Here is a 12,884-nt window from a genome sequence, read left to right as displayed (position 1 = left end):
GCCTGCAATCTTGGCAACAAAGAAACATCTGTGATTTTAATATCCTGGTGTCATTTGAATCTAGACAGCGAATATTAGATGTGATTCCACAGTTTGACAACATTTGTTGAACAATCCTGAGTGTGCTGAGAATTACATATTTTTAAAAATAAATTGAGTGGCCAATTAATTTTTTCCAATTAAGGGGCAATTTAATATGGCCAATCCACCCACCTTGCACATCTTTGGGTTGTGGGGGCGAAACCCATGCAAATACAGGGAGAACATGCAGACTCCACACGGACAGAGACCCAGAGCCGGGATCAAACCTGGGACCTCGGCGCCGTGAGACATCAGTGCTAACCACTGCGCCACCGTGCTGCCTGCTGAGAATTACATTAACAACCAAATCAAGATCATCAGTTGGACCACAGTGTGGCTCACTTTTGTGTGCCGGAAACTACGTATTGCAGACAAAAATAACATGTACATACATTGTGCTGGTTTCAACTAAACAAAATAGACAACAGTCATTCTCTGGTTCAATCCTCAGGGCAATGGCCCGACCGATCGGAGTCAACCTGCCTGGTTTGAATTTATATAAAGCTCAGCAATTAATGTCTGTTAATCAGTTAATGGGCAAATTCTCCATGGCAACACCTCTACGAAATTCCACTTGCCAATCAAACAGTACTCTCCCTTTAAATTTATTATTCTTCAGAATTGTCTTAATGCATGCAAGTTGAAAAGCTTCGAGCAACAATACCAATACAATTCAAAATCCTATGTTTCAGAACGGGCTCAATGTTCATGCAATTAAGAAAAATATGAATAAGCGGAGAAAACAATGAAACAAGGGGCTGGGCGGAGTTAAACGGGGAGAATTATTTTCTTGCAATAAATTAAAATATGGAACAATGTGGAACAGACTGGTTAATAAGACACTTAAAAAGGTAATGCACACTTTTACTGATTTACGGTGATGTCTTTCTGTATCACTGTAATATCTTTGCTCTTCAGATTGTGTTGAGTCAAGCCTTCTGTCAAGCTCACCATCACTGGCTGGGTGTTTTGTTTCAGACCTGTCTGAATTTGGATGTTGGCTGCCGAGGACTGTCACCTACAAAAACAGAAAATCTGTAGAATGAAGACAATCTTTTCAGCACATCAACCCTTCACAAAGTAATAGATCACAAAGTAATAGATCAAAAAGCGGTAAATCCTGAAAATCCAAAACTACTGGAACTAGGAAATGGGAGCAAAATGCCTCGTGTCTCGCCATCAAGTTACTCCACTGTGGATTTTAAGTATTTCATTTCAAATACAAAGTGTGCTAAGTTACAAAAAGGAATAGAATCCTCAGCAAGAAGTCACACAAATTCTCCAATAACGTTGAGAAATGAAACACCGACACCTAACCATATTAATGATAGCAGGTGTTACAAGGGGAATAGGAATTCTATGTTTACACCAGATCTACATACATATATAATATCTGCATGGGTAAATGTCTTCATTCAATCTTGATTGGAAAAAATTCTTATCCAAGAGAGTTTTTAAAAATAGAAAAAATAAATAGAAAGCATTCTACTGTCAGGGGGTAAGAGTTCATGCTATATTTTTTTTTATACAATATGTATTCGGCTGGCTAATTTCAAAATTTTACAGAGGCCCTTTTTATTTTGAAATAGGTGAAGCTATGTCGGTGACCCTGAACAGAAGGGATGATTTGGCAATATCAAAATTTGTACCTCATTATCGCTCCCGTGGCCTGCAGAGACTAACTGCAAAGAGAATTATACAATGCCCATCTACATTTCAAAAGCCACGCCTGGCCAAATGAGCCAATTTGTCTGCTAGGATAAAGGACCCGGTAACAACCCACTTTAACCCGGTGGCTGGAACATTAACCATCTCAGGGACCCAGTCAAAGGTATGCACACGCTTTGTTCAAGCCAAAGTGGAGAGGTGGACTTCCTGTGACATGAATCCATGGCTAGTGGAACCAGCAACATTGCCCTGTGCAGCCGAAATAATGCCCCATTTCCATCTACCTAGCAACAGAGCAGAAAACAGGCTTTAGCCAGGTTTGAAGCCTGTTCCCATCTATGCTGTTTTTATTGGAAATTCTGAACCAATGCCTACAAGACTGATTCATCTTTGCATACCTCATTGCAGAAGTCAACTCTACTGGAAAAGTGAATTATCCAGCATCAGTTCAGCCTGCTGAATTCTGGAGGAATTCACCATTGGCCTTTAATCTGGACTCGCGTGAAAAAAATTATTCGTTTCTCTGTTGTCTTCTCTGTGAATCTTTCTTTACCTCTTTTTCATTATATGGATGAAAAGGAAGCAATGCTGCTACCCTCCTCCCATGTTCGTGTACGTACATATAGGAGTTCATCATATCCAACGTTTGCTGTGGGGCTATAAATGGAAGTTGGATCACACCAAAACGGAGGGTTTGGGAAATACACCACCGTTTATGAAAGGAATGCAAATCAAAACACTTTTCTGTTTACAAGTGACGAGAGGAGAAATCACCACCTCACCTGTCCATAACACTACTTACACTACTGAAATACTGCCAAAATGAATGAGACACTTATCTAAATTTAGTTTATATCCCGAAAGAGACCAAATACTTGAAGCAACTCCAATATGCTCCCAGTGACCCACTCGGTGCCGATACATACAAGAGCAAGTTGTCCGCATACAAAGGTCCCCTTTCCACACCTCCGAACTCCTCAACACGATGGCCAATGTCTCAATCTCAAGCACGAACAACAGCGGGGGTGGGGGGATAGGACATTCCTGCTTGGTGTTGCCAATCAGCACCGGAGACGCCAATAATGTTGCTCTTTTTAACTGAATACTGATATGACTGTTATTAATGATGATATTGCTTTTCTGAGTTGCCAGGTGTCAAATGATACCACCACAAGGTTTTACCGGATATCGATCAAAAACCAAACAACCAATTAGCTAGTTCAAGTTCAATGATAGTTTATTTACACACGAGATTTACTTTGACATGCAACATAAAACACTACAAGCTAAATTACACCCAACACTACAACAACCTGTACTTAACTTCAGGCACCCAACTTTATGCTTTTGGAACAAGGCTTTTGTTCGGATCTTGCGTGGCTGGGTCTGGAGAAATGACTTTGTTTCTGCGTGGTTCATTCATCTGGTAGCGATCGTTGGTCTTGAACTTGTTTTCTGGTTGTGATGCTACACTTGGTTGTAGGCGTAGGTCGTGGCCAAGAGAGCCCGAGCGCCGGGGCCAAGAGAGACTGAACATGGCAGCATGTCTCTTTATCCTTCTGGGGTTTCGCGCTCTTTTGGACGGTCCTTAGCTTTGGACCCAATAATTCGTCAGGCTTCGATTACTGCCTTCGATTTTGGCTAATAAAGGGGCGGGTGGCTTGATGGCGGGGCTCGTCCTGAGAGGGCACTGACCTTGGCTTTTTGGGCTCCCCGAGCAAAGGGAGTGGCGCCGATGAGTCTGTTTCTGTATCTGTTACCAGAGTACAGGTCTTTTGTTCTGGGAAAATGGGCTATTAGAATGCAAAGTAGCTGGGGGTTTCAATAGCGTCTAGTTATCAGAGTTGCAAATATACATAAGCTCTGAGCATCTGAGTCCTGGGTTAACCATATTTCCTATTGTCCTTTGCAGGTGGCCATATTTCCCAGGATCCTTTGTAAGTGGCCATCCCAGATGGCTACACTGGTCCCACGGTGCAGAGCAAAATATCCCAAATTTATGCGATTCGTGCGGACACCCGCCCTCGGCTCCCTATAGAGCAGCCTTATCCAATCTACAAATCGTGGCCCAATCCCAAACCACTCCAGAACTGCCATGAAATACCCCCCTCTACTCGGTCAACTGCCTTCTGGGCGTCCAATGCCACAACCACTTCTGTCTCCCTCCCCTCCGCCGGTGCCATAACCACATTCAATATACTCCCAATATTTGAGAAGAGCTGCCTCCCCGACACAGACCCTGTCTGATCTCCCCTATCACCTTCGGGAAGCACTCCTCCAACCTACCCACCAATACCTTCGCTGAAGTAAGGGATGCACGCACAGACAGGATGCATTTATTTCTTTAAAATGCCAAAGGTCTTCACAGGCACACTATTAAAATCTCACACCAAACTGAGGGGAGATATTTGGGCAGAAATTTGACCAAAAGCTTGGGTCCGAGTTAGGTTTAAAGGAGGCATGAAATGTAGAGGCTGAGAGGTTGAGGGATGGAATTCCAGGCCTTGGGGCTCATAGGTGAAAACATTCTGCCAATGGTTCAATGATTAAATTCAGAGATATGAAAGAGGCCAGATTTGGAAAATGCAGAAATGAGGCTTGTAGGACTGTCGATTACCTCAAGACTTGGCAAAGCTGTGGCCAAGCCCTTGGTTGTCCCAATATATGGCAGGATGTCAATTTTGGCTGATAGTGCTCCCATGAAGCACCTTGCAATATTTTAACACATGAAAAAGATGCTAGGTAAAATTGTGTTGCTGTTGTTCATTGATGGAGTGGAGGATGCTCCCTCAATGACCTTTTCTTCATCTTAAAATATAAGGAGTGGTGTTGTTTGCTGGTTGTTCCACAATGCTCAGTTCTTTTTACAATGCAAATAACAAAGCAGGCCATCCCAGCTTACAGCTCAACTTGCATAATGTCCAGGTTGGGCTGAGAAATGGACACTTAATAGCATTATGTTGTTAATGATGATTATCTGGCATTTAAGGGATTAGAAATCAAGGAAGTGAATTTTAAAAATCAAACTATTGCTTAAATAAAAATCATAGATCAGAAATATAGGGGTGAATAGGATTTGATAGGAGTTAGAGTTGTGGACGAACAAAGAATACAGCACAGGAACAGGCCCTTTTTGGCTCTCCAAGCCTGTACCAGTCATGATTACCACTCTTGGCCAAAACCCTCAGCACTTCGTAATGCCGAATCCATCTATACTCATCCAATCCATGTACTGACGAGATGCTTTTTGAACGTAGTTAATGTATCCACAACCTCCCCTGGCAACGCGTTCCAGCCTCGGTGTATAAAACCTGCCTCGCATGTTAGACGTTTTAGTTACTGTGAAATGAAGAGTCTAAAGTTCTGCTCCTTTTTCACCAACACACATTTATTTCAGTCCAACAGACTGTGCTCAAACCTCTAACTACACATCACCTCACAGAGGCCACCTGAAGCCCCTTTACATATCAGTGTCAATTAATGGATACTTAACATAAATGAGACAACTAATTGCAATGTCTTAACCCATTACTTAAGTCTCCTCTTCCTTGGAGAAAAAAAAATTAGGTGAAAACAATTTCAAGAAACTCAAACCCCCTTTTTATTGTTTGGACAAGAAAGAAAAAAAAGTCACAGAAACAAGCGCCCTTCATTAACAATATCCAAAAGTTTCTGTGAACTCGCCCCTCTTTTCGTAAAACAGTCTGACAGTTGGTAGCTCCTGTCGACCCATTGAATTTTTGTTATTTCCCCTCTGTCCAACATCTGCTTCAAACTTGCGATGTCTATCCGTAACCTCTTTTCATTGACACTTTTTGTAGAGTGCACATTTTCCCACAGAGATTTTGTCAATGTGACAGTCAATAGGTATATTACCCAAATTCCCTAATTCCAAAATTTCTGTCAATATCATACTTATATAAAAAGCCATATCCACCGCCTCTACAAGGCTTAACGTCTCAGCAGCCAAAGTGCTTTTTACCACTCTCCTTATTTTCTGTTTCCCACACAAGTGGGCAACATTTACCATTGTTCCCCAAAAGGAAAATTATAAAACCTCCTGCGCTTGAAACCCCATCACATAAATTTGCGTAGGACGCATCACGATAAACTATGAGTTTCAAGTGCTTAAGGTCACCTAAAACCGGGAACTTCAAAACACACTGCTGCATTTTTAGTTTGGCCAACGCTTTATTTGCTCTTATTATTAGGTCTTCCACTTTGGGATCATTCATTTTTGTACTCAACTCAAAGACATCAAAACTCACGTCCAGTCTAGTCTGTCTACCTAACCAGTTCAGTTGCCCAATTAAACTTCGCAGTTGCTCTTTTTCTATCTTTGAAACCATTGCGTCTTTTTGTGAAACTCGGCCACGACTAATTGCTATTGGGGTGATGCTTTCCAAATAAGATTGCTGACGTCAAGTTGCCCCTAATTTAGTCTGTCCAATTTCCAGTCCAATAAATTTAAATGCACCAGAAGCCTGACCTCCAACCCCAAATTCTTTCCTCAAACCAGAGATTACAATAGCTTCAAAATCACTAGTCCCATCCCACAAAAAATCATCGACATGCATCATAAAAATGCCAGAAAGATTTCCTTTATAGTGCTAGTGAAACATTGCAGGATCTGCTTTCAACTGGCAACAGCCTAACTTTAACAAAACTGACCTTACTGAAAAATACCAGACTCTAGATGCATCATTTAATCCATATACACATTTGTTCAACTTCCAGAGTACCCCTTCTCTGTTGGCTGCTTCTTTAGGAGGACGGAGAAAAATGTCTCTCTGGAGCTGATGCCCCTGCAAAAAGGCAGCTTTTATATCTATAGATTTGCATTCCTTTGTGGCTAATAGAGCCAAGATGATCTTTAAAATAACCTTTCCTGCTATAGGTGAATCGACCCTTAAATCCTGATCTTCTAAGTTTTCTTCAAATCCCCTTGCCACGAGCCTGGCCTTTGCCTTGTAAGTTCCATCCGGAAGAACCTTTTCCGTGCAAATCCATCTGTGGGATAGAGCTCTTTGTCCCCTATCCGGTACTTCCATGTATACCCCAAATTCACTCCAACTATGCAATTCTTGCTGTTTAGCTTCATTAATAACTTTTTCATCTATCGTATTTGAAGCCACCAAAATCTCACGTGCATGTGGGCTTCTACTCCTATTTGTATTCGTAGTCTTAGTCATGTTCCGAGATCTTGACAAACTACGTCCCCTCTCCCGCCTGGTATCTCGTTCTGTACTGCTACTGCTTGTTCTTTCCCTTCTGCTGTGGGATGTCCTATCAATAGTTCTCGACCTTCTCCTGCGGACCTGTTCACTATCCGATGTAGTATCTGAACTGGCACTGCGTTTCTGAGCCCTCCATTTTTGAACTTTGTTTTCCCAAACCATTGTCTTGACTCCCTCCCCTGAATGATGTACATTCAACCAATGTTTATACTTTCCAGTGGCCTTCCCTGCTCTACTAATAACAGTTGCATCCTTCCATAGACTAGACCCTTCAGGCAAGTATGTCACTTTTGTACCAACTTTTGGCAGTTGCCCTTTTGGAAAAATGGCCTGTTTTAATTCACCAGAAGTGTTGCGTTCCTCCACAGAAACCCTGTCTATATCAGTTAATTGGTCCTCATAGTTCTGTAACACATGCGTCCCAGATGACTCTGGTTCCTCATCATGTCCGTCTGCTCGGTCTAAATTTGAAAATTTGTAATCTGTACCTTGATGAATGAACCCTAACAGTTTGATTACCATGTTGCAAAATAATTGTTTTGCCATCTACGCCTATGATCTTCCCTGGGCCTTTCCATTCATTAGAATTGTCTCTCTTACAGTAAACCACGCCTCCTTGCTGAAAAACGGCATCGGATGGCCGTACGTTGTGTCTTAAAGCTCTGCGAATTCTTTCAGAGAATTCTGCTTCCAAAAAAGCTTTTCTACTGCTATGTAATGCATTTAAATGTTCAGCAAAACCAGAGCTAATTGTAGTCCCCTCCCAAGCTGGAGGCTGGTCATTCAAAATGGACGGAATTTTAGGATTTCTACCAAACACTAATTGATAAGGACTATAGCCCCCAACCATCTGCAATGAATTCTTTGCATGTACTGCCCATGCTAAAGCTGAATTTAGCCTGCAATTTGGTCGATCTGCCAAAATTTTCCGAAGCATGTCATCGATGACAGCACGATTTCTTTCACAGACACCATTACTAAATGGGCTTTCTGCAGCCATATTCATAACTCTGACATTCATGTTTTCACACATATCCCCAAACTCATCATTAGCAAATTCTCCCCCATTGTCCCCAAGGAATTTTGCCGGTGGACCCATTCCTGTCCCTATCCATTTTTCCACGATTTGATCCATAATTCCCCTCTTTTCTTCACTTCGTACAATCGTTGATTGACTAAATCTGATTGATAAATCTACAAAATGCAAAATAAATATACTATCTGCTTTATCCCAGATCTTAAGGTCCATGGCCACAATGTCGTTAAAATCCCTGGCCAAAGGTAGGGTTACGATCGGTCGTGCTGGTGTCCTTCTGTACTTCCTACAAACTTCACAGCGGTCACTAACCTGTTCTATCAGTTTAGTATAGTCTTCATCCCTTACCCCTGCATCCTTTAATAAATGTTTCAGCCCCCGAGGAGACGGATGTGCAAATTGCCTGTGCAGTTTTAATACAAGCTTTTTATCAGCTAAAGTTCCATTTTCAACTGCCATTAACACATCCTTAACCACTCTACTTGAAAAATTATTTGTCAGTAATGGAATACAATAGTGTCCCAACTGTGTAAATTGTAAGTGCACCATCTTTCCAAAAACTGTTGCCTTATCCTGTTCCATATCCAGTTTCATGTGTGCTTTCTTCATCGACGGTCTGCTCAGAAGCAAAGGTATCTCACGTGATACAACATTTGTGCTAATGAAATGATTCACTCCGGCAATATTGCAAGGGATCACCAATCTTTTCAGCGACTTCAGAGTATTATCATCCCCAAACCTGGAACTTGTGGAACTTTCAAATTCCTTAACCTTGTTACGATTTTCAGCATTCAAAGAGTCCAGGTAACATTTTAACCAGTCAATTCCACACACAGTAGATGTGCAGCCACTGTCCAATACAGCACAGTTGAAGATTCTGCAACCAACACCCTCATTACCGGCGTAAAACTGCTTGTCAATAGGACAATGCCATCTTTCTGGTCACTATCTTTTTCCTCTTCTGACTCTTCCATGTCATGTGTCGCTTCAAACATTATCATAACGAGTTGGACAGTTGAAAGCATAATGGTATTGAGAGTCACATCGGAAACATCGATTTGTCATACCCCGTGCATTTCTGGGGTGCATCTTCCTATTGTAGGTTCTAACTGGGTTTCTGTCTTCATAATTTCCTTGTCTCTGTCTCAGTCTATAGTCTTTGAGCCCTGTTCGTAGCCATACACTAGTAACAAGGTGGCAAAATTGTATCTTCCATATTCTGCCTTATTGCAGGCTGACCTATTTGGGTCATCAGAGCCATCGGAATCAAATGTTTCCCCAGAAACCTTTGTAAAACTTTTGTCATCAGTTCGAATAATTAATGGTTACTTAACATAAATGAGACAACTAATTGCAATGTTACTTAACATCGCACATCTCCTCTAAACTTTGCCTCATGTACCTTAAAACCTATGCCCCCTGGTGACTGACCCCTCCACCCTGGGAAAGTGATTTGCCCATCCACTGTCCATGGCGGCACAGTAGCAGTGGTTAGCACTGTTGCGTCACAGCTCCAGGGTCCCAGGTTCGATTCCTGCTTGGGTCACTGTCTGTATGGAGTGTGCCCGTTCTCCCAGTGTCTGGGTGGGTTTCCTCCAGTTTCTCCGATTTCCTCCCACAGGTCCCAAAAGACTTGCTTGTTCGGTGAATTGGACATTAAATTCCCCCCGTTTACCTGAACAGGTGCCATAGTGTGGCGACTAGGGGATTTTCACAGTAACTTTATTGCAGTGTTAATGTAAGCCTACTGTGACAATAATAAAGATAATTAGTATGCCCCTCAATCATGTAGACCTCTATCAGGTCACCCCTCAACCTCCATCGTTATAATGAAAACAGTCAGAGTCTATTCAGCCTCTCCACATAGCTAACACCATCCAAACCAGACAACATCCTGGTAAACCTCCTCTGCACCCGCTCCAAAGCCTCCACATCCTTCTGGTAGTGAAATGACCAGAATTCTGCGCAATATTATAAGTGCAGCCGAACCAAGGTTCTATACAACTGCAGCATGACTTGCCAGTTTTTATACTCTATGCCCCATCCAATGAAGGCAAGCATTCCCTATGCTTTCTTGACTGCCTTGATTACTTGTGATATCACTTTCAAAGATCTGTGCACTTGAGTTTATGTTTATGAAGGATGAAAAATGTGAAGCTGGCCAGGAATGTGTTGGCATATTTAAGTCGAGAACAGAAGCTTGATTGACAGTTTCAACAGCAGTTGAGGAAAGCAGAGGTGGAATCTAAGGTGGAAATTGGTGATTTTGTTTTAACTTGGATGCACATAGAGAAGCTCATCTTGGGACCAAATAATTCACCAAGATTGTGTATAGTCTAATTCAGTTGCTAGGGGAGGGATGGAGTTGGTAATTATGGATTGAAGCAGCTGGCAGGGATCAAAGACCACAACATCAGTTTTGACTTGCAGAGGTTAGTTATAGAATATAATTGGGAAAAGTCAGGAGAGGGCAAAATAAAGTCAGGTGGCAAAATAAGAATATGCAAGTTGTAATAATCTGGAATGCACTGCCTGAAGAGTGGTAGAAAAAGATTTAAAAGTAATTTATATAAGTTAGTTAGATAAATGCATGAAGTGACAAAAGAGTTCTCACTTGGGTGGGGTTGCTGGGTTATGGGGATAGGGTGGAGGTGTTGAACTTGGGTGGGGTGCTCTTTCCAAGAGCCGGTGCGGACCCGATGGGCCGAATGGCCTCCTTCTGCACTGTAAATAAATTTGATGATAATCGATGAGTTGGTACCAGCATGATGGGTCAAATGCCTTCCTTCAGAACTGTAAGATTCTACTGCTTTATCATATAGTACTGTACAGTACATCCAGACAGAACCATGTTCAGATTGTACACCATTGTCCTAAGGTTATACCGAGAGTACTGAAATGTAGTTTTAAACACCCAGTCTTAAGCCCAGAAAACAATTCAGAGAGAAGCAACACGGCACAAGGATATCACAGGGCATGAAAACTGCAGAACAACAAGAAATTTTAGCTTCGAAAGTGCTCATCTTCTAGACATTTGACAGCAGCAAGATCCAAGCAATGAGCAGCAAGTTTCAGGGAGCTGAACAAAACTTTCGCCCGAATGGTGATGCTGAACACAACAATTCATTTTATATCTCTTTATTCAGCAGTTGGCTCTCTACAGACCCAGGAGATATGATGGAGCAACAACGTTTTAGATCCCAATGAAAGCGTTATCTCCCTTTTCTTGCCTAGCGAGTTCAGAAAGCAGGAGGAAAAATTTACCAAGGTATATTACACCCAAAATGATTGAGTTCTTAATGAATACCAAAGCAGAAGACTGATGAATCTAGAAAGTAACTAGATATCAGTTCAGTGAAGGCTCTGGAATTGGGAGATTAAATTATCAACTGAATATTCCTGGTGTTGGTGCTTATCAGTTATTTCATGAAGATTTAAATGTCTCAAGTTATCCAGGAACAACAGTACGTCAAGTACTAAAGTGACAGGTTCGTAGTTTGCATTCAAAATAACAGCACATTGCGCGGCAGTGTCTGTCCAACTACCCTTCGCGACTGTGCACAGAAAAAGGAAAAACTGTCAGATCAGTGATCTAGGCCCAATCGTCTTTGGTTGCTTCAGTGACCTCCCCTCCATCATATGATCAGAAGATGGGAGATTCACTGATTATAGCAGCATCCCGATCAATTTGCAAATCCTCAGAATACAAAACAGTCCATGCCCACATCCAACAAAACCAGGACAACCTTCTGTCTTGACTGATAAAATTGACAAGCAACATTAATTTGCTAAGGAGTCTGCTGACTCCCCACAACATTTCCACAACCTACAAAGTACAGGACAGGAGTGAGATGGTATTGTTCCATTTATCTGTGAGAGTCAGCTCCAACACTCAAGAAGCTTACCAACATCTAGGAAAAAAACAACAAATTTAATTGGCACCCCATCCATCAGCTGGAACATTCACTCCCTCCATTACCAGTGCAACATAGCTGCCATGTGTACCACATGCACTACAACAACTTCTCCTTTAGCACCTCCTGCTACCACTACAACCTTGTAAGAGAGGGACTGCAGGCACCAGACAGCCTCAACCTTTTTCCAAATCATACCATCTTGCCTTGGAAATAGATCATTCACACTGAAACCTATGTCCTGAAATATAACAGCATTACGGATTAAATATAACAGCATTACGGATGAACCTAAGGATGAAAATAAGCATTGGCCTTGCCAGCAAGCTCCACATCATAGAAATGAATTAAAAAAACAGCTACTGAACATACAAATGTATTACTGTAGCAAAGTTTCGATTTGTTAAAAATAAAGGGCTAAACACAGTGATGGAAATTGACGTAATTGTGAAAAGTCAAAACATCTTCTCTCATGAATATTAAAATCAGTCATTCGGCTCATGTTTCCATAGAAGCCACAATCCAATCTCTGCTCTCCTCCTTATTCTCCAATGAAACATTAAATTACATTGAAATGACTGTCCTCACATGATCACAATGAAATTTAATAGTGCTGCCCATACCTCATTTGAGACCAAGCCTGTGGTCTTCAGTTCAGATTCCATTGGAGGGCACGGCAAGTTCTATAATTCAAGCATTTTTAGAACAGCATGAGTTTTACAGATATAGGAACTGATATGAAATTTACGAAATTCTCATCTCCCATCACCACACCATGAAGTTCATTGAGAACCATGTGAAAATCTTGAAAACTTGCCAGCAGTTTGTCATCGCCATACACCAACTTGGTTGTGGTCAGGATATCAAATGCACAGTCGAAATATATTTTCACCTTTTTCCCCTTCTTTTTACTGACTGACAGTAGTCCTTTTAGGTTTATAATGAGGA

General features: G+C 41.7%; 1 protein-coding gene across 1 annotated transcript in view; it reads right to left on the bottom strand.

Annotated features, from left to right (window-relative positions):
• Window positions 1-1,020: 1,020 nt before the first annotated feature.
• The window catches only part of LOC140425793 (synaptonemal complex protein 2-like), a 111,939-nt gene continuing 100,075 nt past the window's right edge, over window positions 1,021-12,884 (bottom strand). Inside the window, exons 8-9 of the mRNA XM_072510209.1 lie at window positions 12,560-12,619; window positions 1,021-1,099 (exon numbers count right to left, since the gene is read on the bottom strand). Of these exons, the coding sequence (XP_072366310.1) occupies window positions 12,591-12,619 (29 nt within the window). The 3' untranslated portion in view covers window positions 1,021-1,099; window positions 12,560-12,590. The remainder of the gene's footprint in view (window positions 1,100-12,559; window positions 12,620-12,884) is intronic.

Source organism: Scyliorhinus torazame, chromosome 6 (assembly GCF_047496885.1).
Source record: "Scyliorhinus torazame isolate Kashiwa2021f chromosome 6, sScyTor2.1, whole genome shotgun sequence".
Classification (NCBI taxonomy): domain Eukaryota; kingdom Metazoa; phylum Chordata; class Chondrichthyes; order Carcharhiniformes; family Scyliorhinidae; genus Scyliorhinus; species Scyliorhinus torazame.
The sequence above is the reverse complement of the archived record's forward strand: the minus strand, read 5'-3'. Positions and strand labels throughout refer to the sequence as shown.